This window comes from Cololabis saira, chromosome 3 (genome assembly GCF_033807715.1).
Source record: "Cololabis saira isolate AMF1-May2022 chromosome 3, fColSai1.1, whole genome shotgun sequence".
Lineage (NCBI taxonomy): Eukaryota > Metazoa > Chordata > Actinopteri > Beloniformes > Belonidae > Cololabis > Cololabis saira.
This window is the reverse complement of record NC_084589.1, coordinates 28,658,684-28,685,966: the sequence shown is the minus strand read 5'-3', so window position 1 is coordinate 28,685,966 and position 27,283 is coordinate 28,658,684. Positions and strand designations below refer to the sequence as shown.

At 37.9% G+C, this 27,283-nt stretch overlaps 1 protein-coding gene and 5 non-coding genes across 7 annotated transcripts; all 6 read right to left on the bottom strand.

Moving 5' to 3' along the window:
- Nucleotides 1-179: 179 nt before the first annotated feature.
- Nucleotides 180-26,435, bottom strand: ncapd2 (non-SMC condensin I complex, subunit D2). Of its 2 annotated transcripts, none has more exons than XM_061717073.1 (32): nt 26,331-26,435; nt 25,452-25,571; nt 25,298-25,373; nt 25,167-25,225; nt 24,252-24,427; nt 23,014-23,156; nt 22,546-22,673; nt 22,303-22,426; nt 22,075-22,222; nt 21,011-21,208; nt 20,799-20,933; nt 20,623-20,710; nt 18,346-18,532; nt 18,067-18,185; nt 15,940-16,137; nt 15,621-15,795; nt 15,005-15,089; nt 14,690-14,826; nt 11,754-11,886; nt 10,098-10,173; nt 9,804-10,001; nt 9,505-9,665; nt 7,649-7,763; nt 7,405-7,528; nt 7,015-7,170; nt 4,400-4,577; nt 4,216-4,310; nt 4,013-4,093; nt 2,076-2,259; nt 1,808-1,973; nt 1,607-1,726; nt 180-459 (listed from the first exon to the last, which is right to left on the bottom strand). In XM_061717073.1, the coding sequence occupies exons 2-32, from the start codon at nt 25,567-25,569 to the stop codon at nt 377-379; spliced, it is 4,164 nt and encodes a 1,387-aa protein (XP_061573057.1). In that variant the 5' UTR covers nt 25,570-25,571; nt 26,331-26,435; the 3' UTR covers nt 180-376. The 2 variants fall into 2 exon arrangements, with proteins under 2 accessions (XP_061573057.1, XP_061573058.1); XM_061717074.1 differs by having other exon boundaries at nt 7,649-7,760.
- LOC133441228 (small nucleolar RNA U85) lies at nt 13,093-13,380 on the bottom strand. Its single transcript, XR_009782431.1, has one exon. It is a non-coding gene; the product is annotated as a small nucleolar RNA U85 (small nucleolar RNA).
- On the bottom strand, nt 16,802-17,095 carry LOC133441229 (small nucleolar RNA U85). The gene has a single exon (XR_009782432.1). It is a non-coding gene; the product is annotated as a small nucleolar RNA U85 (small nucleolar RNA).
- LOC133441225 (small nucleolar RNA U85) lies at nt 19,193-19,477 on the bottom strand. Its single transcript, XR_009782428.1, has one exon. It is a non-coding gene; the product is annotated as a small nucleolar RNA U85 (small nucleolar RNA).
- Nucleotides 21,323-21,639, bottom strand: LOC133441230 (small nucleolar RNA U85). The gene has a single exon (XR_009782433.1). It is a non-coding gene; the product is annotated as a small nucleolar RNA U85 (small nucleolar RNA).
- On the bottom strand, nt 23,396-23,680 carry LOC133441226 (small nucleolar RNA U85). Its single transcript, XR_009782429.1, has one exon. It is a non-coding gene; the product is annotated as a small nucleolar RNA U85 (small nucleolar RNA).
- Nucleotides 26,436-27,283: the final 848 nt, after the last annotated feature.

The window sequence follows — 27,283 nt, the reverse complement described above, 5'->3', positions numbered from 1 at the left end:
AACAAATGTCTAACACATAATACAAGCAGACATTCAAAGCTGCTTGTAATGATGGTATAAATTTACTTGACATAACCAAACAGAAACACAACCTTTCAAACATCTGTTAGTGTCAGGAGTTGTGCTCAGTGTGCAGAAAAAGGTGAGTGATGCATCTCAAGCTGAAATGAACAAAAATGTTCGTTTGGAAAACCAGACAAAGGTTTATTAAAAGCTTTTTGACTCTGTGCCATAAGATCAAATCAGACTACATTGTGTCAAACATGAGTATTGGTGGAATACAAAAATATACACAAGATAAAAACAGTTAATACAACTCTAAAAGATAGAATACTAAAAAAGGACATTTAAAAAAAGACAAAAAAGAAAAGGAAAATTAGTTTCTGAGACGAGCCCGTCGAGATGTGCGTGCAATTGGTGTCGTCACTTTTGGGGTCTCACTCTCTGCCATCACAGCATCTGAGAGAGAGAGCGAGAGAGAAAAAGAGGATAATGCTTTAAGTACAAGTCGTGACCCTAACTGGAACAAACCATAAACTCTTTCCCTGGAAACTACACAGATCTGAAACTCCAGAATTGATATGCACTGGCACAAGTGTGTCATCCCACTTAAAGATGAGAAACATATTTTCAAACTTGATAATATGCAACGAGAAGAAGAAAAAAAAAGGGCATCTTATCAGCATCACTTGGTAAAGCTCCACAGGAATAAAAAAATGATCTGTTTCCAAACTCATTTGCATTAATCTCAGAGACAGAAAAACAAAAAATGCAGAGTTCTATCACACGACTGTCGAAGGATGCATTCAAGTCCAATCATTTTAAGATATTAAAGCCTTTCAAGGAATCACAATCTAATCATAAGCTTCAATGACATTTTATCCTGTATTAAAACTATTGAAAAAGCCACATACTCCCCACATCATTTAATTTTACGCTCAAATTGAATTTGGTTATCCTAAATTTGCATTTGACTTTTCAGTCAAGGTGTTTTCCGGCAGATCAATTACAGACATCAGTAAATGTGGGATAGTGGTGAAGCCATGCACAGCTGCTTTTTACAGAAACTGAGCCACAACAGTCGAATCTTTTAGAGAGTCAGTTTCACTTCATAAAATACTGAGCTTTGTTATATTAAATTTATAGTTTTATATAATACAAAGTAATGAAGTCCATTCTATAAGTGTAAACTGGAGTAAATAGAGAAGCTTAGTTTGCTGACTGACACCTTTATTAAATTGCAAAGGGATATTAGAAGATTATTTTGTTTTATTTAATTAATTGTTGACATCCAATTATATATAATTGGGTGCCAAAAAGAATAAATGGATTAACTTGTGTCATCTTCATAATTCCCTCAGAGGGAAAAAAACTAAATAAAAACCTTCATGAAACCACATTACAATTTTTTTTTCATTTTTAATTAAATCATTTACATTTTTTTTAGTTGCATCATTAAACGAATAAAAAGAACATCTGCAGCTCAAAATAAATGTTTAAGGATGGATATAAATGAAGAAAACATTTAGGAAAATGTTTTTTTTTTTTTTAAAAAGGTCCGTCTTCTACAAATGTAACATTGAGGTAATGTAATGGCTTAACCCACCTTCCTCATCCTCCTCCTCTTCATCACTGCTGAAGGTGATTGCCGGTTTTTTAGGCCTGCGAGATGCTCGAGGAGTCACAAAACTGTCATCACCTTGGCTGGAAACAGACTTTGTTTGACCTGAAATAAAAATGAATACAATTTTTCATTTCACAGAAGACAAAGTCTGTTTTATATGATGACCCAGCTTTGAGTTCTGACCTCTCTTTGATTTTTGACGGCCTCTGGTGGGTAGAGGTGTACGCGTAACAGTCTTATCAGCTGTTCCTCCTCTCTGATTCTCCTCATCCAGCTCAGGACTTTCTACGTTCTCTAGGCCACGTGTGTGAACTGCAGTCAGCCGCTTTTCAAATTCATCTACTTGAGCCTGATAAACAAATCTGTTATTAGTAACTGCAAAAAGATACAACTACATACAGTATATTTTACCTGAATGTAGGGAATAAACCACAGTGGGAGTATAGCTCACCTTTAACTGTGGTTTGGCCCCTCGACGGAGCTTGGAAGTGATAGAGAGCAGAGGCTGGTAGACGCCAGACTCAGTTAACTTGTCGCTGTAACACTCCCAGCATTCTTGCAGCCTCTTAAAACCACGCTCGCACATGGATAACAGAGACAGGGACATGGCCAAGTCACACCACTGACGCTCCGTCCTGAAGAGAGCATACAATTAGGGTCAAGGGATAACCAAACAAACTCAATTAGCAAAAACGGCATACAAAAGAATTCTAAAGCCTACACACAAAAAAGCTCTCTACTCATGAGCACAGCATTGACCTGACATTTGGACCAAATTACATTTTCCAGAAACCTTTTATGCACAAATTCACTTTGCCATTGTATAATTTAAAATGCCCTTCCTTTGAATGCTGAGTATAAGGAGGCAGAATGAGTCAGAAGATGAAGCCTGGCCAGGATAGTCCTTGCATCTACTTTCAGAAACTATTCAGCTAGACCGTTTTTATGACCCACACATCTCAACAATTAAATATTCCAGGGCAGACTCAGGGGTTATCAATGACTGTGTTTACATTTAAAACCTGAATATTGGCAATAACGCAAATTTGCACGGCCATGTAAACACCAACAACCCCTTTGAATAACCCGAATTTGCTCATATTCCGGTTTTTAAAAACCCGAATATGACCCCCCGGTTACTCCTTTTAAAACCCGAATATTCGCTCATGTAAACAAACGGAATATCCCGATCAAACGGAACAGGAATCTGTTTTCTGCGCATGCTCTGTTCGCAAGGAATCCTGGTCTTTTGAGTCCAGGAAGTTCTTATAAACACGGAGAAACTCAAGATCACGCCACACTTTTGGAGTGAGGAGGAGACTAATCACTTCATAAATGTAATGAAGGATATGAATATTTTGGCATTTGTAGACGGTAGAAAGTACCGGGATAGCGAGATTTACAAGAAGGTGAGCGAAAAGTTGTGCGAATTTGGATACAGGAAGAAGAAGCGGAAATGACGGGAATTGGGTCATGACGTTCCCCCCGCGCGTCGCTGGTTTGATCGAGATATCCCGAATGATTAATTACCATGTAAACGGAATATTTCAGTAACTGGAATATTAGCAGTAACCCGAATTTTGACTGCATGTAAACGTAGTCATTGAAACCATATTGAGAAATAAAGTAGTGCCAACTTTCAAACTTCCGGGTTGAAGCTATCCTGGAAGAAAGAAAAGCTGCAGTTCATTGACTGACCACTTGGGGCTGGATCCAAAACAGAAACGGTTAATCTCCATTGACACCCATATTAAAAACGTTCAACTTTGCATCAGGAATAAACATAGTTAAAGACCGGTTCAAAAGACAGTTTTGGACTCTACAGCTAGATTTCATATTCGTGAGAACTGTACTTCATCAGGTGAAAATTATAAAGCAGAAAATGTGTGTATAATTAGGGGAATGGACTTTTGACTGGTACATGCAATGGCTAGATGTCCTCATTTTTGCTACTTGGCGCTTAGCACTGTATCAACCTCTGATCAGAGCTTGTGATCTGTGAATTAAGACCTAACAGAGCAAAGTTATTCATATTTTAAAGAGCGTGCACTTTGTGGTGCGGGTTAATTTTACAAACAGACCACCATGACTGGTTGTGATTTGGCCTCAAGGGTCAGAGGACAGAGCTTGGCTAAGAGGAGACAGCTAGTGCCAATCGAGGGTCACTTCTGATTTTGATACCAAAAGGACATTTGAAAGTGTTGTCTGAAAAGTTCTTCTGCACCGTGCTGTACAAGAAAAACAATGCTCCAATAAAACTTCAGAAAACCTGTTTTTGACATGACAGAGAGCATGTCCAGTTCTACTGAAACAGTCTATGGAGAGAGGGAAGAAGAAAAAAAGGCAGGATAGAGGGGAGATGATGAGAATGAGCAAAGATGTACTCACTTGGCCGTTCTAAAGCGCTGACATAGTTTCTCTACCAGAGACTCAGTCTGCCTTTCTTTAGTGATGTAGGAGAACAGCTGTCTGAAAACACAAACACAACTTCTAAATAAAAACTTCAGCGGTTATGTAAATGATGTTGCTTTAAACCTACAGACATATCCAGTGAGGACTAAGACTACACTCAGTACAGCTGTGCAACTCACTTCATGATGGTGTTGAAGTCCTCGGAGCTCATGCCTCTCTCGGGATCAGACAGGCGGCTGATGATGTCTGGGAGAAGGTTGTAGATCGCATTGTCCTGATGGGTAACCAACGGACAGAGTTTAAGGCGTTTCAAATAGTTTCATTTCCCTCATGGCCACTGTGTGTGTGTGTGTGTGTGTGTACCTTTGTGGACAGCTCATTGAAGAAGTTCAAAGCCAAGCTAGCGATGTGTGGTTCTGGGTCAATTAGCAGCACTGCCACCTCGCTGACTTGACCTTTGACCTTGAGCACATCCTTAAGCACCAACTGAGTAAGAACTGTCACAGTTGTCTGCCTCACTGAAGGAACCTCATCACTCAGCCTGCAGGAGGGGAAAAAAACACATCACTCTTTAAGTCTAACAGGAACAGCCAGACAGTCCTTAGCCCTGCCGACTGACATGTTAGAAGCTTATTTGGTCTAAAAACCAGAGTAATGCCCCAAGTAAAATTTCAATTGATTATTTTAAAAGTATACTATTAAATTATGTTTGTACTAAAAGCACAGAGGTGCTACATGATCAACAATGTTAAACAGTTTGTTACTCTGCACGTCTTTCAGCAGCAGGACAAAAACAATTCCATTTTATTTATATAGCGTCTATTACAACAAGTTGTTTTCTAGGCGCTTTCTAGATACCCAGTCCAGAACATGACCAGCAAGCAAGTATTAAAGAAATAATGGCAGGTAAAAACTCCTCTAGTGAAAAAAACCCCATCAAAACCCCAACCTTAAGTAATTAATAAATAAATCAGGGTTGCCAAGGGTACTGTGGAAAGTAACCTCGCCAAAACCACAGGCTTTTAACAAGGATGCATTTAAAATTCAGTGTCCACAGCTTTCAAACATGGATTTACAGTCTTTATGTGTCACCACTGCCTTTGGTAAACAAATCCAATAAGGCTGTTGCCTTTCATGTAGCACAGGGTGATTTGGTCCCTTACAGCTTTACACTGTGGGGACGGCTTTTCCTTAGACCCTCACACACAGTACTATCCTGGGGTGTATTTGATGCCAATATTCTCCATTTTGTAGGTGAATAACCCAGAGGAAGAACAAAAGGTTCTTTCATTGCCTCTTATCTCTCTCTGGAGTAATGGAGGCAAAAAAGAGAGGTGATGAGCTCTGTGCAAGGAAAGTCATTATGGAAGAACATGTCACTGAGATGTGGTGATGCTCACATTCTGTGTGTAATAACACACAGGAGGATGCAGCGCTGCATCACCTCTGGTCTGTGTAATTTACCAAAGGGAACAATGGTTTAACATGGATAGGTATTTTTTTTCAACGGTATGGCACAACCTCTATGTGAAAAGAGCTATTGTGTACAGAGATTCAGAAGATTTGTGCATTTATGTATTACAGTTAGGGATGGGCTGTATGGACTAAAAAATGTATCACGATCATTTCTGGCATTTATCCCGATAACGATAAAAATCACGATAAAAAAACCTAAACTAACTAAACCAATTAAATTTAATTTATAAAAAACAATTAAACTGCCGCCACAGCCACTGCTGGATACAGGCAATGCAGGGCAATCTGAAACCAATTTAAATGTACCCTCTCCCAATACTGCAGAACAAAAGGAACTCATTTTTTACCATGTGTTTTTTTTGTGTGCTAGGGGACTCCTGGGAGAGGATCAGACACGTGTATATGCCACTTCCACCTGCCAATGCACAAGCTTATAACAGCAATGAACAGGGTAATTAATTCTCAATGTGCTTATCAGGAGGTGCCAGGGCAGCAGCCTGGAGAACAGCGGAGGTGTTGGTATGTGGGAAGACAATTAGGAAATACTATGAAATGCTTATCAGGTAGAGAACATTACAACGGTAATGACGCATTACGAAATAAAAAAAAATGTTTCACATGTAAAAAACACCTCAATGTGAGCATTATCTTCTATTATAATTAAAAGTGGACTTCAAAGAAAGCAACTTCATCTTAAGTTGTAAGTTGGCTACAAGAAACTACAGTTACTCTGCAGAGGAGACACAAAGATGGTTAAATGCTTTTAAAATGAAAGCGTACCTAAACCATAAACTTTTATAAAACCTCCGGCTTTGCAAGAAAATCATTTCTCTTTTCTCCCTCAGCCTTACCTTATAATTATAACACATTGCACACAATCTAAAACAGACTGGTAATTAAGCCATTTGTTGTCTTTCAATGCCTTTGCCTCATGCGGCCACGCTCAAGTTCATGCCCGTTCCTTTTTTCCCCTCTTTATAATCACCCCCCCCCTCCCTCTCTTTTTAATTAATTACAGCAAGAAAAATAGTAGCTCTCATGGCAACCACAGAGGTCAGAATATACGAGATATTATCATGGTTTGGCGAGATAAGATCATCTGAAAGTTTGTTCCTCCCATTAAAAAGTCGTGACAGAGCAAACTTTTCCCATCATGTGGTTCACTGAAGCGTTTTGACAGCAGTAACACTTCACTGGCTGAAAGGAACAACACTCCGAGTCGTGGTGGTGGGTTTCTGATGAAGACGGCTCAAGTGAACAAGTATGGGAGGGATGTTTTCTGCAATTAAATGCCATTTACACTACACCCACTCAATTGAGCTATCACATGCAAGCTCTCTCTCATAAACTTGAACTGAAGAAGAAAAAAAAAAACAACCTAAATCCACACACATGATGATTAGAGTGTACATTTGTATGTGTAGTGATAACAGTGAGCTGCCACTACGGCAAATCTGTTTTACATTACTATTCAGGTCAGATCGAAAAGGTCATCACATTACCTTGCATAGAGATTCTGTGTCCAGGGCTCCAAAATATTTGGGAAACGGACCGTTAGGTCTCCCAGAGCTATGATGGCATTGGCCCGTATTACAGGAAGAGTAGCACGCTCGAGCACCGTAAACATGAGACGGATATTTTCTTCACACACTGATGGGCTGACAAAAACAGAAAATAAATCACAGCGTTAAACATTATCCAAGAGACAAGAGTGTCATTTAAGTAGCGCTTTGTCGCGCCAATAAATATCAGAAGGTCCAAGTTAAAACTATGACAAATTGGTGAATTTATCCAGCAAACAGTACACTAAAATTACAGTTTTGGTAAGTTTAAACAAGCAATTTTTGAACAACTTGACTAATAATCATCAAAATTATTCAGTTTGAGTTTACCTTATCATCATGTACTGAGACAGTGCCAGACACGCAGCAGTGGTGAGCTGGGGGTGGGTATAGTGTCCTGGGGAGCTGCAGACTCTCACCAGTAGAGGTAGGAATGCACTCAGCAGGTTCTCCTCTAAACAGATTGACAGAAGGTGCTGTTATTTGTATATTACACAAAAACACTATCATAGGGAAGGCATTGTAAAAACATTCAATGTGGGGAAAAAAAGGAGAAATAAAATAGCTTATTTACCAGCCAGCAATTCTGTTTCACAGATGGTTCTGATGAGTTCAGCTTCACTATCTTCGGCAGTAGCACCAATTAATCCAAGTTCCTCCTCCATGGCACTTTCATTGGCCGCTTGCTGCTGGAAAAGTTATCAGCTGTTAAACCAGATTTACATGCTCATCATTTGACTTGAGCTTGTTAATGTTCAGTCAGGCCTGAATTTGCTTCTTATTCAGGCCAAAAAGTGAAACCATCGCAATGGGGTGGGGGTTATGTGATGACTCACACAGGAACGACCAAGGGCTACTATTCAAAAACAACCCGGATGGCTACAGAACTGCCATTTACACTTTAGATCAACATGTTTTTACTGAATAACTGACATTCCCCAACATTCCTACGTCACTGCACATCAATTTGGGTGTCTTATTGATTCCCCTGTAGTTCAGCTGCTTGAGTAGCTGCTTTACGTACCAAAGCTACTAAAGTTTTTGTTCCTTTATAGATGCCCATATCTCTGAATGTTTGTGCTTCACTGCTTTTAATATTCACATGGTGATACGTTAATGTAAAAAAAAAAGAAAAAAAAAAAAAGTATAAAAGGCTGAGTTATGTTATAAATGAAAATAAATAAATATGTATGTTTTTGTGTTTGCCGCTCGCAGGCTCAGAAATAAATGTGAAAAAGATAAATAAATAAATACATGAGCAAGAACGTCTGATGGTGATTAAGAAGACATTTATATTCCCGTCCCCTGCGGGGCTGAATAATCATTACACATCACTCATCTAACAACGCCACTAAAATCTCATCATAAAACCCTCCTGCTGAGACCTTCTGATTACAAAAATGGCCTAACTACAGAGCAAGTTGTCTGGACTCCAGCTTTAATGACAGACACTTACAACTAATTAAAACTGGTAAACTACCACACATCCTTTAGCTTTTTAGTAAATGGCTCAATTTATCAAGTGAGAGTTTAAATCTGTACTGTATGATACAAATACGTTAGTTTTTTATACCATCACATAGGGCTGGGCGATATATCGAGATTTTAATATATATCAATATATTTTCAAACGTGATATGGTACGAGACAATATCGTTTATATTGATTTAACATTTTTTTTTTTTTTTTTTTTTTTGATATAGCTTATTTTGTGACAAATTGACTTGAATGTTTTATTTGAGATTTGCACAAATGTTTTGTTATTTGCACAACTGTCAACCTCAGTGGAAAAGTCTGCCTGTTACTGTCTACATTGTATTAATTTCAGTGTATTTTAATTTAATTGTCATGCAGGAAAGGGATATTTGTTTTATTTTATTCAAGAAGCATTTTTATTCTATATATGCAGGCAGTTTATTTTTATTTCATTTGTTTTATACATTTTGATATTGTGCAGACCTCTGTTAATAAATGTACCTGTGTGACATTTGGCACGAGGCTTTGTATTAAAACTGACTGTTTTTTTTAAGGGTTTGCCTCAGAAAAAAATGAAGCTAACAGAGATGCTATGCTATAATGCTTTGGGGGAAACCCCAATTATGGCACAGAAAAAATATCGAGATATATATCGAGTATCGCCATTCAGCTAGAAAATATCGAGATATGACTTTGGTCCATATCTCCCAGCCCTACCATCACATATCAAACATTGTATCAATAAATACGTTTTCTTCAGGGATGTTATTCATAGATTTTTTTTCTAACAACCTAATTCCATGGTGGGCATGACCCAGTTACTGGCATATTGGGATTTTTAAGTTAACTTTAAACCACCAAGTGAGGAAAAAAAAAGGCACATCGTTGTCATACCATGCCTATTCCACAGACACTGTTGTATATTATTGCAACCGCTGCACAGCAGCTCATTACCTTGGCTTTACTGGCAGGTCCTTTTTCCTTCTCCTCCCTCTCTTCAGTCTCCCCTCTCCTCCTTCGCAGCTCACTACTCACACTGCGCTCAAGGTGAGACACCTGCCAGAAAGCCACGCTTCCACACAGAGCCAACAGCTGGGCCAGACACACAGAGTTCACTGCAGGAGAGCAATACATGCACATGTGACAAAAAGTGTTGACAAAATGCAGAGATAGGTCATGGTGTCAATGTCAACATCAATATTCTCCAAACATTTATCAAAATACCTGCTTTACAGAGCCACAAGGGCACTCACCTTGCTCACTGGATTCATCTTGTATGTGGCCAACGTCCTTATTGACTTCGCCGCTCTCCGCAATGTGATCTAGTAAAAGTCGAGCACTTCGCTGAAGCAGCCGGGAGCACAGCTGGTCTGGGGATTCAGCCAGGAAGTAGATAAGACGGACAGCCTGCTCCATGAAGCTCTGCCAGTAAAGGTCTTCCATTACAACACCTGGGGCACATGAAGCACAGATAATTGCAGTCAGAAGACAAAAATCCCAGGAGGTACAAATAAAAGAAAGAAAAACGTTGAAAATGTATCATTAACCTTCAGAGATGGCTTGTGTGAGGCAGGTGAAGAGCTGATGGTCCTGAGGCAGTCTGAAAGGAGCTCCTTTTGATTGCTGTAAGAAAAAGTCCAGAGAATGACAACACTGTTAAAATCTCTAGCCACAGACCAGCATTTCATAGTGTAGCAGATTCAAAAATGACCAATATTAGATGTTCACAGAACAAAGAAACAAATCAGATTTACATAAATAAATTGACATTTTATCATTTATTTGTAGATCAAATACATTTTTTTGATCAAAATATATAAAGTTTGTATCGTATATCTGCATAAAACTGTGTCAACTCATTATGAGAGAATCTTTGGGGCAATCCCAATGTTCACCCTACTTTCTACCACTAGCCCTCACCCACGACCACTTCACCCTCAAAATGAAGCCACAGCGGTAGGACTTTGTAATCTTCCCTAGGGATTGGGACACCACTTGCTACGTCACTGCATGGTTTACGTTCGGGTACGTAAGCGACTGCGTAGTTACATTTGCACATACGTCACACCATATCAGGAAGCCGAGAGCTAAAAGCAAGCTAGAAGCCGTTTTAATTTCCGCTGTAGCGCTGTTAATATGCCACTTTATTAAGTTTTAATATTTTTTCCAGGCGTAAAAATAACCGTTAAGATCCCCAACCTGGGCTCAGTTTATCCAAATAACGCCTGTTAAGAAATTTGCTCCGATGTTTTCGGTGATAAGAGCCGCCGGCTCGGGAACTGATTTATGGTTCCGCGTTAAATCAATGGTGTAACGCAGAACCATAAATCAGCCTTTATTCTGGCGAGATCTGAAGATACAACGCAACAACGAGCAAGTGAGTGATTATGTACATTCACTGAGTGAATATTATGAAAGTAAAATATACTTTTCTCGCTAGAAATGTAATCAAAACACATTTTTATGCAGAAACTAACTCAAAATATTGATGTTATTCACTAAAAATGTTTTTTTGTTTGATTCAGTCTGCAAATGATGACGTAAAGCATTCTGGTAAATTTTTCTGGCCCTCGGTCGGCGAGTCAGCATCGGAAATCCCTCACTCTGAAGGGCTAGATTCATACACCCTAGCCCTCGTTATGCCCACTACCCCTACATGCAAAGAGGAATTGGGACACCACTACCCTCATGGGAGCGTGCAAAATTTAGGGTTAGGGGGTGTATTGGGACTGGCCCTTTGTATCTTACAGATGTAGCCATCAAGATTAATACCAGCATGTTAGGCTGAGAGCTTACGACACCATTCACTGAACGAGTTCTAACAGTTCTTTAGACAGTATTAAGAAAGTCTATGTTTAGGGCTCGGTATTGTTAAAAATGTTTTGAAAAGGACCAAAACCAATCGTTTATCTTCAATACAGTTACATATTTGAATGATTGGAATGGTGCGACAGCATCGCTTCACTGGGTCTTAAAAATGGTAGGGCAGTGGTGATGTCACTATACGTTCTTTGATACTTAAAATGGTATTCAAGCAAATTGATTTGACAGCCAGCTCCATCTTTGTTTGGGAAAAATATGAAAAACAGGGATGTAGCCAGCATTGTTTCAAGTGTCTTGTCTAAATAAAAAAGACCCCATCACAGTGGCCTTAATTTTTGATCCATGAAGGTGATCAGGAACTGCGGTTTACAGTCTCTTACCCTGACATGGTCGGTGATGCTGCAGATGGTGATAACTGCGTCTCTTGCTAGAAGGAAGTCTTCAGTCACTTTTTCTCCCAGGGCCACTGAACAAAGGGTGTCCAGATTACTGAGCACCACTTCTCTCTCCGCCCTGTAACATACAAGAGAGATGCTTTTAAAACATCATGAGACCTGTAATGTATGTTCTTTAGTCCCAAATGATTACATCTTTATGCAAAGTGATAACAGTTCTCCAAATCACCCCAACTGCTCTGTGCTGGCCTTGTGAGTGCTAGGCTGCCGCCTAGATAATGCATGTAGGAGGATAGGTTAGGAGAAGTGCAGAAGGTTTAATAGGTTATGAATGCCGCTGATGCTGGATGAGGAGAAGCAGCAGTGTGGGTGGACTGCAGATACTCTTTACTCTCCCATTTGCTTATTCACTTACTCTTCCCTGAAGCAGAGGCAGAGTTTGAGGAAGGTTAAGGACAAAAATGAAAATAGTTTAGTCGGTTATCATCTGAAGCCTGCTGTATTTTTCTACAATAGCAACCTGAATGAAGATCAGATCAGTTTTTGGCAAATTAGATGCATACAAACTACACTTGGTAAGCAGCAGAGTTACCGTATACTGAAAGAACTTCGATCAGAAAAATTCAAAGATGAGTTATTATTATGTCACCCAGCAGATACCATTCATTAGTTTGCAAAAACAATAAATCTATATGTGGTTAACAGAAAAGACTCAGAAGCATCAGGTTCTCTTTCTGAAAGCTCTTCTGCCACATGCCTCAGGGCAGCTCCAGTTGATTTGGTTTTCACTAGTCTACAAACCACACACACAACTTCTGCCACCATTACCATATTGAAGTCAAGGTCGTGTAAACTGCCTTCTGTCCCATTCAACAATTTGAAATATCGCTATAATAATAATATAATATTGATATTTCCACCTACTCTTCTGTGTATGAGAATAAACATTGAGTTGTAATAGAACTGTTCATTTGATTTGTATCAAATTAATAGATATACAAGTAAGGATTTGTGTTCTACAGCAATTAAAGACAAAAGTTCTGACTCTTCCCCATGCATTATCTCCACTTTTCAGCTCTAGTTACAACACTAAAAATTTTCAATCATGACATACAGCAAAAAAAAGTTTATACTCAATTCAATTTTTTGACATAACAGAAGGGAAAATGAACAGGCTATGCATATGTCAACGAACATTGTTCGAGTTTGTGCAAGAAACAACTTAGATTGCTAAAGAAGAATAAAGTAAAATTTAAAAGAACTAGGTTGGAAGTTCTCAGTCAACTATTTCAAACGACTCACATCATGATGGGTTTCAGAAACTGGCCCTCAGATTACCAAAGAAACAGCTCATAGCTCACTGAACAGCAACGAGAGCAGTGGGAATCTTCTTGCCTATTACATACACACACACACTGTCAGCATCATGCCCATGATTAGTCCTCTGTAACTTAAAAAGGAGTAATTTGGGTTGAGCTAAGTCACTGTCGGCAGGCCCTTACAGCAGAGCAGGAATCCTCCCCTGCACTGCCAAGATTACCTGCCAGTCATGGCAAGAAGAACCCTACTCTCATTCAGTGAGCTTGCATTCGCCTTGGTCTCATCACAGGGCCAAACACGACAAGGATGAATTAAAACGGTAGGGAAGCAATTTACAGGAGACAGATTTCTAAACAAGTTGACACAATTCCTTATGGTCTAAATTAAATGTCTTTTACATATTTTGTTTTAAATAAAACATCTGCCTTTTCAATCATCTACAAACCACACACAACTTCTGCCACCATTACCATATTGAAGTCAATGTAGAGTAAGCTGCCTTCTGTCCCATTCAACAATTTAGAATATTGCTTTTGTTGAAATTTCCACCTACTCTTCTGTATCAAATTAATAGATATACAAGTAAGGATTTGTGTTCTACAGCAATTAAAGACAAAAGTTCTGACTCTCTATTCCCCATGCATTATCTCCACTTTTCAGCACTAGTTACAATACTAAAAATTTTCAATCATGACATACAGCAAAAAAAGTTTATACTCAATTCAATTTTTTGATATAACAGAAGGGAAAATGAACAGGCTATCTATATGTCAACAAACATTGTTCGAGTTTGTGCAAGAAACAACTTAGATTCCTAAAGAAGAATAAAGTAAAATAGTATAAGTAACTGTGACTGAAGACTGTGTAGAGCTTTCAGCACACTACAGTTCACGCTATATATGACCTTTGAGGTGGCATCACTGCACTGTACTTGCCAAAAATGCTAGTGTTTCCTCTGTTAATCTTGCCACTAAAGTTGGAAATGATCCCCTGATGTACTAAATACACACACTAAAACACAGCTGCAACTGTTAATGTAGCAGAGCTGATGATGTTTTTACTTCCTAGCTCACAAGTAATATTTTATCATTGGCCATAGCTAAAAACATCAACCTCATTCTTAAAGTAGCGCAGAGGAACATGTGCAGTAGGTCTCCTACTGCACATGACTTTAGTCAGTAGGTCTCCTCCTTTAATAGTAGGGATGGGAGACAGAGCTAAATGACACTTCCTGAAATTAATCCATTACTCCTTCAAGAGCAAAGGAAACTGGAAAGATATTTAACCATTGGAGAGATGACAAAAAAACAACAAAAACCTCATAATATCACAGACAGTTCATCGCCAGCAAAAATGCTTGCTTTGGTTACTTTTATATTAATAATAAATATGATAATTGTTGTTGAATCAAAAGAATTACTTAAATAGACAAACGTCTCAGAGTTACACCCTGGTTTCTAAGTTTGTAAGGAAGAGACTTTGTTGCAGTGTGCTCTGAAGTGTACGTCAAGGACAAGAGTTTGTATCGATACTTTTCCAAGTTAGCATTTCTTCCCATATGGAAAAGGTTGCATTGTAACATGTTAAAAGTGCTCCCTTACCGTGCAGCCATGCCCAACAGCAGCACAGCAGCTCGTCTATGTAAGACAGAGGTTTCCCGTTTACCGGTAAATCTTTCCCACAAGACTTGAACTACAGTAGACTGAAGAATGCTGCCACTGCCAAAGAACTCCTGCACCTACAGAGACAAGTATGCAAAACATGTCTCCAGTTGCTTTCATGTTAAGTATGAGAATCACCTAATTGCATACATTTCATAGTGTTCATGGACCGTTTTCAGCATCATGCAAAAGATGTTTCTACATTTTATCAACAGAAACACTGGAATTAGTAATATAGCGTTACCAATTACTTACAATTTCCTCGAGGCACTGTATAGTTCCCAGAGAAGCATCCAACATCAGTTCAGAGAGATTGTCAACAAGAGTATGGGCTTTCGTCCTAATGGACACATTTTTATGTTATTTCCAAGTGCATGTTTTTCTTTGCTTAAGTTCATATATGGCATTTAACATTCTGACCCAGTTTTAAAAACAAATATACAAACAACCAATTTCATGTTGTCTTCACCCCTACTGTAGGATATGAATCCAGTTAATCTTACACTTTTCCTCATTAAAAATGTCCGGGCAAGTCTTTGTTATATGAACATATGTTGTAAAATCTCACTAAGTAGAATAAGCCTAACATCATTGAGTGACAGTAGGGGTAAGGGAAGTTCGTTGTGGGGAGGGAATGTTTAATGTTTTGTTTATGTGCAAGTAAAAATCAATAAAAAGAACTATGAAAGAAAAATGTCCGAGCAAATGACAATCAGAATCCTTACAGTCAAGATTATTTTTAAATAAAAGCATAGCTGGACAAATACATGTTCAGAAAACATCTATGGTTACTGTGTAAGCGCACATATTTGCTACATAACTCTTTTATAACATCTAAAGTGTTAACTATGCATGAAGTGCTTTGACAAACCTGGTACTGTCTCCTTGAGGGTTCAGATACAGGCGTCTGTAGGCCTGAACCACAGCATCTTTAATGGCAGCGTCAGCCGACCACACCAGAGGTAACATCCTCCTCACTCCACTGATAGAGTTAGCAACACCGAACTCGCATACAGTCACACAAAACTGCACTGCCTCTTGGACAACTGAAAACAAATTAAAAAACAAACCCACATATGTAGACGCAAGTACAAATAGTAATCTATTTACTGTTAAATATGCATAAGATATGTTGAGATTTAAATAAAGAAACTGGTTGGCACTCTAGTAGATAGATAGTAGCCATCTACCTGAAGTTGTTTTCCAGTAGAGCATGGTGTTGATGACAGAGATTGCACTCTCTACTTGCAAGGAAAAGGTTTCTGTATCTTTCAAATACTGCACCAACATCTCCTGCTTCTTTAGCTCACCATCCTCCCCCTCCTTATCTTCCTTTTTCTGTGGGGTTGGTGGCAAGTTCTCGCTGGGCTCTGGGTCGTCTTCAGAGCCTGACGAAAATGGGGAGAACGGTTTATTTTACTGAATGCATGAATTTGATCAGTTCAAACATACATATTCACACACACACACATACATACAAGCACATCCACCAACCACCTTTCAGCTGGTGCTTGATTACAGTTAGTGAAACAGATGCTCAACAATTAGGGAACCTTTAAGCTATTAATGTCTGAAAGGTAGCTGTACCGTTTATGGATTATTAGAAGTTACTGAATTATATACTCCCTCCAAAGGTCTCACAGGGCCAGCGTGTATGTGTCTGCAAACAATGGTAGCGCCTGAACAGAACAACTTTTGATTCAATAAAAAAGAAAAAAAAAAAAGTTATAATTATACCTAAATAAAAAAAGGTGAAGATCTGCATCGAAGGGATGAATAAAAAAATAAAACCCTTCGATAGATTTAAATAGCTGTAATCTCTCACTTCCCATCTTAAATGTTAAAGAACATACCTATAATATAACATACCATGTGAAAAAACAACAACTATTGAATAACACATCTGCAATTCAAATGAAGTTCAAACTTCAACATACAAATGTGCATTTTTTTATTTTATTCGATTGCCTTTCTATTTTTTTTAAAAGAACTAAGTTGGAAGTTCTCAATCAATTTTTTTCAAGCGACACATCATGATGAGTTTCAGAAACTGGCCCTCAGATTACCAAAGAAACAGCTCATAGCTCACTGAATAGCAACGAGAGCAGGGTAGATCTTCTTGCCTATTACACACACACAAACAAACACACTGTCAGCATCTTCCCCATGATTAGTCCTCTGTAACTTTAAAAAGGAGTAATTTGGGTTGAGCTAAGTCACTGTCGGCAGGCCCTTACAGCAGAGCAGGAATCCTCCCCTGCACTGCCAAGATTACCTGCCAGTCATGGCAAGAAGAACCTACTCTCATTCAGTGAGCTTGCATTCGCCTTGGTCTCATCACAGGGCGAAACACGACATGGATGAATTAAAACGGCAGGAGACAGATTTCTAAACGTTGACACAATTTCTTAAGGTCTAAATTAAATGTCTTTTACACATTTTGTTTTCAATAACAGTTATTGAAATGGATGATCAACAATTAAGGAACCTTTAAGGTATTAATGTCTGAAAGGTAGCTGTACTGTTTATGGATTATTAGAACAAAAGAAAAACTATACAAGTTACTGAATTATAAAGTCCCTTCAAAAGGTCCCACAGGGCCAGCGTGTACGTGTCTGCAAACAATGGTAGTGCAAGAACTGGTAGCAAGGACAAAAGTTATGAGTCAATAAAAAAAAAAAAAGAAAAAATAGATTGTTATAATTATACCTAAACAAAAAGGTGAAGATCCACATTGAAGGGATGAATAAAAAATAAAACCCTTCGATAGATTTAAATAGCTGTAATCTCTCTTCCCATCTTAAATATTAAAATAAGAACATACCAATAATGTAATATAACATACCATGTGAAAAAAAAAAACAACTATTGAAATACCCATCATTGCAATTTAAATGAAGTGCAAACATCAACATACAAATGTGCATCAATGGAAGTTGCATTTAAGGCAGCACAAATAAACATTTAGTTTTACAGATTCAAACTGAAAGTTTGCATCATATTCTGTCATAAAGAGTTAACACGGTATGAAAAAAAATAGAATGGAAAATGTTTTCCTGTGTTCCTTTGGACGTCGTTAGTTAATAATAAATCATTTTCCTGCTGGTTGTCTATCATTTCTTCAAACTTGGGTCACATTATTGTTACTTCGTAACATAGTCCCTTTGATAAAGGCAAATAAATGGAAATTTCTTCAGACCAAACAAACTCTTAAATGTGTTCACTGTCAGTCTTGTATCTTTTAAGAACATAGAAGGGAGGATTCTTAAGTGCATCCTTGACAGAAGTACATTAAGAAAAATGAGCAGAGTTTTTACCTTTGAAAATCAAAGCCATTGTGTCCATAAGATTCTCTGGGGTGACATTTGAAAGGGATGCAAACATCTCAGATTCTGGGAAGCAGCTGTGAGCCGTTATACAAAGCTGAATGGCATTCCTGCAGAGGTTAGGTCACAAAGAAAATTTCACATCAGATTTCTTGGTTAATTGACAGTGTGTGTATGGTGGTGAATAATAATTTAAAAAAAAAAAAAGTCCCTGGGGTAGTAACACCTCCACTCAATTTTTACCCAGGCCTCAATGGGAATTAGCATCACCTGTATTTGTTGACACGGAGGTACTGAGCTATCTTCACTGCAGTTGCTCTGTCGTCATCCTCTACCTTTTCTTCCTCCACATCCTGCTCTGCCTCTTCCTCATTTGTGGGCTCCAGCACTGCCCTGGCAGTTACGAGGAGCTCGGGCTCCATGGCAGCCCAAAGCTCAGAAGCTTTGATCACTGCAACTGTGGGAAAGGGAGGGAAATATTTTGAATTTACCGACTTGTTAAATTCACACACACATACAGAACTTCAAGATTAAAATAGCTAGATCGATAGTTATTATAAATCAAGCATGAATCCGGGCAACCACGATGATGCTTGGCTGCCATCAGTAGACTATCATCTTACTTACATGTTTTTTTCTTCTTTCTTTATTGAAAATATAAAAAAATGATAGACATTTCAGATAGTGTGGTTAGGTGGCAAAACAGATTTAAGCTTCATTAACTACTGATCTTTCTGCCATTAAATATTGGAGTGACTTTTACAAACACTTCAATACCATATTTTATCTTCTTACCTAAAGCAAAAAACAGGTGAAGATGGATACTGGGAAATTAGGGGTTGCTTATTAAATCTTTTTAAATAGCCAAGTCTAGATAAATGGACCAAGTTTCCAAGAATTAGCATTGTGAAAAACAATGGATTTAAAAAAAATAAATACAACCTAACAATCTTAATTATTTTCCCCTCTGAGATTGATAGTAGTAAGATTCATTTTATATGAAGGTTGTTTTTCATTATTCGAGTGCCTTTTTTCTATTTTATTTTTAAAAGAACTAGGTTGGAAGTTCTCAGTCAACTATTTCAAACGACTCACATCATGATGGGTTTCAGAAACTGGCCCTCAGATTACCAAAGAAACAGCTCATAGCTCACTGAACAGCAACGAGAGCAGTGGGAATCTTCTTGCCTATTACATACACACACACTGTCAGCATCTTCCCCATGATTAGTCCTCTGTAACTTAAAAAGGAGTAATTTGGGTTGAGCTAAGTCACTGTCGGCAGGCCCTTACAGCAGAGCAGGAATCCTCCCCTGCACTGCCAAGATTACCTGCCAGTCATGGCAAGAAGAACCTACTCTCATTCAGTGAGCTTGCATTCGCCTTGGTCTCATCACAGGGCCAAACACGACATGGATGAATTAAAACGGTAGGGAAGCAATTTACAGGAGACAGATTTCTAAACAAGTTGACACAATTTCTTATGGTCTAAATTAAATGTATTTTACACATTTTGTTTTAAATAAAACATCTGCCTTTTCAATCATCTTTTCATATCAATGTTGCCTTATCACCCAGTTTTATAAACTAGGGTGAGCCTCTTGACTTCAAACCATCTCCATCATCTGCTGTTGCGTATACCATAATCGAAATTAACAAAATGTGACTATTCAAACTAAAGGTATTTTGAAATTGTAAATTGCATTTAATATTTTATCCTTATTATATGAGAAAGCATGCCGTGTTTAGATGGAGAGCTTACATAGCAACCTGAGCTCACACTCAAAGTTCATGACGTCTATAGCTCTTTGGCAATTTCTCAAATATTTACATTTCTCTCAACTTCATATCAGCTAGACAGTACTGTCAAGCACGGACTGAACTGGCCCACGTAGTTAAATAAATACCACCAGAACATAGGAACACTGAGGTAACCCAACAGCTGACATGTACGCTCTATAAATCCTGGACATTGCCGTCAGTTCATTCTTTGCTTTGTTCAAGAATTTAGTAACTTATTTTAGGAACCGTTACTAAATTGGAAGTTTTATCACTGTGTTTGTTCAAGCAGTGCTGGGTTAATAGTGTACGGTGGACAAATGGGAATTCCAAACTTCTGACCAGAGAGAAAAAACTAAAAATGGATACACCAGAAAAATCATAGCGGGGATATAAAGCATTACACATATTTAGCATGATTTGAATAGTTGGGAAAGCTGGATAATGACCTGGCTCTGTGACTTAACAATATACGGCAACCCAGGATGGCCCAACGAAACACAGATTTTCAAATCTAGTGTGCCTAAAACAGAACAACGGCATGGAGGCTTTTTAAGAATTGTAGTTCTCAATAAGTTGTTATTCCAGCCAGCTAAAATGATGGGCTCAATCACAAAAGTTTTTTGTTTTCTTATTTTTAACCTTATACATATATCTATACACACACACACTAATTTTATATATATATATATATATATATATATATATATATATATATATATATAGTCTGAATGAATGACGTTTGAGGTTTAACTAGGTTGTGTTTACCAGGTGCTTTCCCTTGTAATTTCTCTTTCATTTCGCTGAGTTTAGCACTCTCTTTCTCCAAAGGTTTCTTCAGATCTGCACTGCTCAGCTGAAAAACGAGAACAAAGGCTCAGTGTCAAAACAAAACCTGGAAAATATCCGTTATTCAGACTGTAAATCATATTTGTTTAAATTACCTTGCAGCTATATGGATTGTGTGCAATGAAAGCTGCCAACAGCTGGATGGCACTCTTGACCGCATTTATGGATTTATCCATCAGCCTCCCTACAGCAATCTCCATCACTTCACTGTACCTGCACAAGGGCAGCGCCTGGAAGCAAAAACCACCTTTATTACCAGGATGGACTTCACTGTGGCCTCAAAAATCCCCAAGCATCAGAAACATACTTTGCTGTTGACGATGCGTGCGTAGACCTGCAGCACACGCGTTCTGACGTGAGAGTGAGTGTCATGCAGATGTTCCTGCAGTGTGTCAAAGAAACGGTCACGGCCGGCTTTGCCAGCCTCATCTAACCCATCACCACACAGGACCCTCACGAGGATCTCTCCCAGCACTTCACAGACAGCAACACGCATTGTGGGGCTCTGGAAAACAAGATTCAAAGAGACGGAACATTTAAAAACAGCCTTGACTAATTATGATAATTATTATTCTAGACAATTGCTTGAGGAAATAAATAAAAATTGTATCTAAAACATTGCCCTCAGATTACCAAAGACAAAACTCATGGCTCACTAAACAGCAAGGAGAGCAGAGTGAGGTTTTTGCCTTCCACACACATGAATACAACACACAAATGCATACACACCGCACACACACTGTAAGCATTGCCCAAGCAATTATTCCGCTACGACTTTAAAGGAATAATTTGGGTTGAGCTAAGTCACTGTTGGCAGGCCCTTACAGCAGAGCAGGAATCCTCCCCTGCACTGCCAAGATTACCTGCCAGTCATGGCATAACCCCACCCCACTCTCATTCAGTGAGTTCATATTCGCCTTGGTCTCATCACAGGGCAGAAAAAAAAACAATAATGAAGAAACAAAGAAAGAAAAAAAAAAAAACTCTTTTATCAATCTGAACACTTCTCGATTATCGTATGTGGGATAACACTGACCAAGAATCATGCTGCATTTGTAATTTTATGGATAAAAGCTCTTGCTAACAGTCATCACTTTACTATTGTCACATTTCTCATATAGACCATGATAAGCTGCACTTTAGCGAGAAAATAAAATCTAAAAAGGTAAGCAAAAGTAGAACTTTTTGAATATACATTTAAATATACTTTGAGCAAGTAAAATGTTGCTTTTTGTCTAATATAAGCAAGTATAATTCCCCCACAGGATAATATGATGTCCATCTTGTGGGAAAAAGGTATTGTATCCAGAGTTTAAAGAAATTATTGCAACACTTTGCTTGAACGGAACAATATTTGTTTATAATACATACCTCGCCTTCCAAGTGTGTGATGAGGACACTAATGTTGGGGAGGATTAATTCAGGTACCAGGGCACTAAGTTCTGAGATGAAAGAAGCAAAAGCTTTGACACCAGAGCCCTCTCTGGCAAGCTCTTCACTTGACTTCTGACCAATTTCCCTGAAGGAAGAAAAACAAACACATTTACAAAGCAACTCTTAGCACCTTAATATTAAATATAGCATACCGTATATGTTTACCTTATGACTTCTCCGATGATCGCTTTGACTCCATATTCTGTGCACCATGTGGACACAGCCTGGGCAAATACGGATGGCAACTGTTCAAAGTGTTGCAACAATTGGATCACTTTCACACTAGCACCTGCAAGTTTAGAGAGCATGCAACAGAAGTGCACCAATCAGTTAATTATACCAAACACTGGAGTCCCACACTGCATAACAACACCTGTTTACAAAGCAGCATTTGACCAAGTCACTAACCTAGAAGGTGATTGTACTTCTTGATCAGCAACCCTAGCAGATGTATTATACCATCTCTGGTGGGTTTACTTTTGACATGACTGATGGTTGGGTTCTCCAGTAGCTTGTAACAGCAGCAGGTCACACAGCTGTAAGCGCAAATATTCAAGTTTATGTTAATCAATACTTGCACAGACAGCATGTGCAATACTGTGCTGTTAATAAATGAAAAGCTGTCCATGAAAACTACGATGCATCTGTACTTCAAGTACTTTAATTTATAACTTATGAGAAGAAAATGTTCACGAAGGACACATTAATTTAAAGAACTTAACACAGCTCCAGGATTATTTAACTTTAGTGCTGCTATTAATGAAGAAACAGAATTCTGCAACAGCCCCTACAATGCTGGGGGATAACATCCTCTAACTAAATGAAGACACATAAATGTGAATCTGTTCACCCAGAGCTCATCTAACGCCAGAGTACCTGATGAACTCCTCTTCCACCAGGGAGAGATTCCAGAGGGACCGGATATCCAGTTGGAGGAGCTGGATGAGAGCCTGCAGCACCTTCTCTCTCTCCGAGTCCCACTGCATCAGTCCTTCACCAGCTTTGTTTTTTTTACCACCCTGTCCAAACCAGACACAGCTCCTCAATTTAAAAAGTTAACTTAGTTTTTCATTTTCAATTTAAAATAAGATTTCATATACCTACAAAAAGGATACCATTAGATTGTAGTAAGATTCATTTTATATGAAGGTTTTTCATTATTCGAGTGCCTTTTCTATTTTATTTTTTAAAAGAACTAGGTTGGAAGTTCTCAGTCAACTATTTTAAACGACTCACATCATGATGGGTTTCAGAAACTGGCCCTCAGATTACCAAAGAAACAGCTCATAGCTCACTGAACAGCAACGAGAGCAGTGGGAATCTTCTTGCCTATTACATACACACACACTGTCAGCATCTTCTCCATGATTAGTCCTCTGTAACTTAAAAAGGAGTAATTTGGGTTGAGCTAAGTCACTGTCGGCAGGCCCTTACAGCAGAGCAGGAATCCTCCCCTGCACTGCCAAGATTACCTGCCAGTCATGGCAAGAAGAACCTACTCTCATTCAGTGAGCTTGCATTCGCCTTGGTCTCATCACAGGGCCAAACACGACATGGATGAATTAAAAACGGTAGGGAAGCAATTTACAGGAGACAGATTTCTAAACAAGTTGACACAATTCCTTATGGTCTAAATTAAATGTATTTTACACATTTTGTTTTAAATAAAACATCTGCCTTCTCAATCATCTCTTCATACCAATTTTTCATATACAAAAAGGATACCATTAGATTGTACTGAATACAGTTACAGGTATGTGGAAAGACTATAACCTTTTGCCAGCTGACACATATACCATACATTCATAAAAAACACAAAGATAAACAGTCATCCACACACACACACCTCCTACCAATCAAATCCAATTTCTTTTGGAGGGCAGATTGTAAAAAGGTGAGCATTTGACTATTGGTGAGCCCTTACAGCAGTTTCATAAAATTCCTCCACACTTCCCAGACTACCCACCTAATAGCAAGTTAAAGACTCAAGTCTCTTCATTTTACGGGATTATAAATGCTGCTGTGCATTGTTGGACATTTTTAATGGCCAAATACAAAATAACTATAACAAAGTACAGAAAAGTATCTGTTGGCTAGGCTTTTGATAATCATACCTTTCCAGGTGCTGTGACAATACTCTGTCGATAGGAAACGCTTTCAAGATTCTCTGTGAGTTTGCAGAGCAGGAAAACACTCATTTTAACTGCATTAAGTTTCTCTTTGCGCTCAGAAGCAGAGATGGAGGTTGACATGAGAAGTGCCGGCAGGGAAGTGGATAGGCTCCCAACCACTGGAGGAGAAAGAAGTCAGATGAACAATATTGCATACCAAAAATATAACAAATTAGACACAAATACCTATATGGGTCAATGACGTGACGCCTATATTTTCCAAAAAACAGATTTTTTTTCAATTCAAAAAAGGTTTAAATGGATAAAAAAATACCATATATATGACCTACCTGTCCCACATATGGACTCACTTGAATGTTACAACAAATACTAGTTATTTGGGATTTTGTTGTTGTTTTAATCGTCAAAATGTCATGTGGTGCGACTGTCCGACCATGACTCTTGTTTGGAAAACTTTTTTGAAATCACTCTGAATTTATTTAAATCAATCTTCTGCCCTATCTGGCATGATTTCTGAAGTGTCTTGTAGTGTATAAGATTTATACACATTTGTATTTATATTTCCAACATAATATACAAACAAAGTTTGACTGATGTCCATTTTATGAAATATCATTTTTGTATAATACTGAAAACTTGTCAAAAAAAATGTCAAGATGTTAAGGAAATTAATTTATTTTAATATGAATCATGGTTGCACCACATGACCTTTTTTAAGGCTAGTGCCAAAAATCACTTAACTTAAAAGTTTTATATGAATTTATGTGTACACAACATTCTTAATGTTTGAACTACTGCAATAGATATTCTTTTTTTTTATTATTTTAAAATTGACCTTTTGAAAATTCTTATTCGTCATTGACCCATATACAGGCAGTTGTTTATTAAATGTCTTACCTTGTACAAGTAATTCAAGAGCATCTTCTTTCACTCCCGGATCCACAGAGTTGAAGTGTCTTAAAAAGTAAATACACAATTGTTAATTCGGCCCAAACGATATTGAGTATTATAAGATGATCAAGACTTACTGTAACAGGCTGTAGCCTGTATCAAAATGTTCCAATATACACATAGGACCCTGGCTTCTCAATGCTGCCTTGAATTCTGATGTGAAAGAAAGAATCCAGTCAAAAATACAGAAATAAAGAGGAGCTCCGAAGATTACACAAGATTTCTACTTACTGCTCAGCTGAGACGGCAACTGTTTTGGAGACACCAGGTCCTGGACGACATACTGGTTGATCCCCCCGGACTTCACCAGGTCCCCCACGCACACGGGCACAAAAAAGTCCCACGACATCCCTGTGGCACGAAATCAATATAAACATTAGTTTCTTTGTCGATTAAACAGATCTAGCAAGCAATGTTAGTGACACAGAACACCTAATCTTAACTGGGAAATGCAAGTGTATTAACCTTCATCATTTAATATGAAAGTAGAACAAGTAGAACATATGAAAGTAGAACAAGAGTAAATAGTAAGACAATACAACTGGGACTAAAGATGACCCAACCCAAAAAACACTGCGGTTGAATTGGTTTGATATTGGATATTATGAATTCAACACCCATAAAACCTGTGATACATACCACTGATTTTGGTCAAACCACTTGTGATGTGTTCATGGTCATCTAGACTATATATCACAAGAGAGTAATTATTATAAAATCATATTATGGGCTGATTTAATGAGGTTTAATGAAAACAATCGGTGTTATGTATCATACGTTTTATGGGTGTTGAATTCATTAAACCTCATTAAATCCGCCCATAGTATGATTTTATAATAATTACTCTCTTGTGATATATAGTCTAGATGACCATGAACACATCACAAGCAATATGACCAAAATCAGTGGTATGTATCACAAGTTTTATGGGTGTTGAATTCATAATATCCAATATCAAACCAATTCAACCGCGGCCCCAAAAACAGCTTATGCTAATAAAGTTAGCCGGCTAACAGTGATCTGAGCTGCTACATGTGTTAATAATATAGCACAGACGATTAAAACAGCAGCTCATAAACTTGCTTTACATTTTTAAAATATAATCTTTACCTGTAGTGCGTGCAGAGCTGTTGGCCACGACTTAAATGTGTTGAAAACACGCTGCCTTCTTCCTTCCTCCCACCGCCTGTAAACGGTCTGCGTTTTCAAATGTTTGGACATCGCGCCAACGCGACGTCATCGTGACGTAATCCGCATCCCCCCAAGCTTTAACCCAACACTGCCCCCTGCTGGGCCACGAGGGTATCACCGGTATTTACCAAAGTGCATTGAACTACTATTTACTTACTTTACTTTTTAAAATGTAACAGGGGTTATAATCTAAGGGGAGAATTAAATTTTAGAAAACATAAAGTACGAACAACAATGAAAAGCATGTGCATATCGAACTGTGGAGTGACTCTGTGGAACAGTTTGGAGCAGGAAACAAAGTAATAACATAAATCTGTTTAAAAAGAAATACAAAAAAATATTTATAAACAGGTATATGGAAGAGGAAATAGGTTGACGGGGAGTGTGAGAAACAAATAAGGTGGGGAAAAATTGTATATTATACTTGCTTAAGATATGTTTAGATATTTATGTAGTATATATTATCTGTAGGGATAGTTGAAATTATGTAATGTACATTATATATTTATTGGGTATGTAGCACATATATATATTTATAGGGATATTTATGTAGTTAATATAGTGTATATTTATATAGATGTATATAATAGTTGTATTTTCTAGATATTGATATAATATTTATATTGTCTATATACTTATATGGATAATTATGTAATGATAGGCATGTTTACGGAGTATTTATATAGATTATATTTATATGGATATTGGGTAGATATAATACTGTAATAGCAATAATGTAAATCCATAGTGTTATAAAGGGGTAGGAACTAGGAAAAATTGTACACTTCTTCCTACTCCTTTTTTTCGATCATATGTTTATATGAAGATGTAAATGTTTATCTTTTTATTATTATTTTTAATATCATTTTATA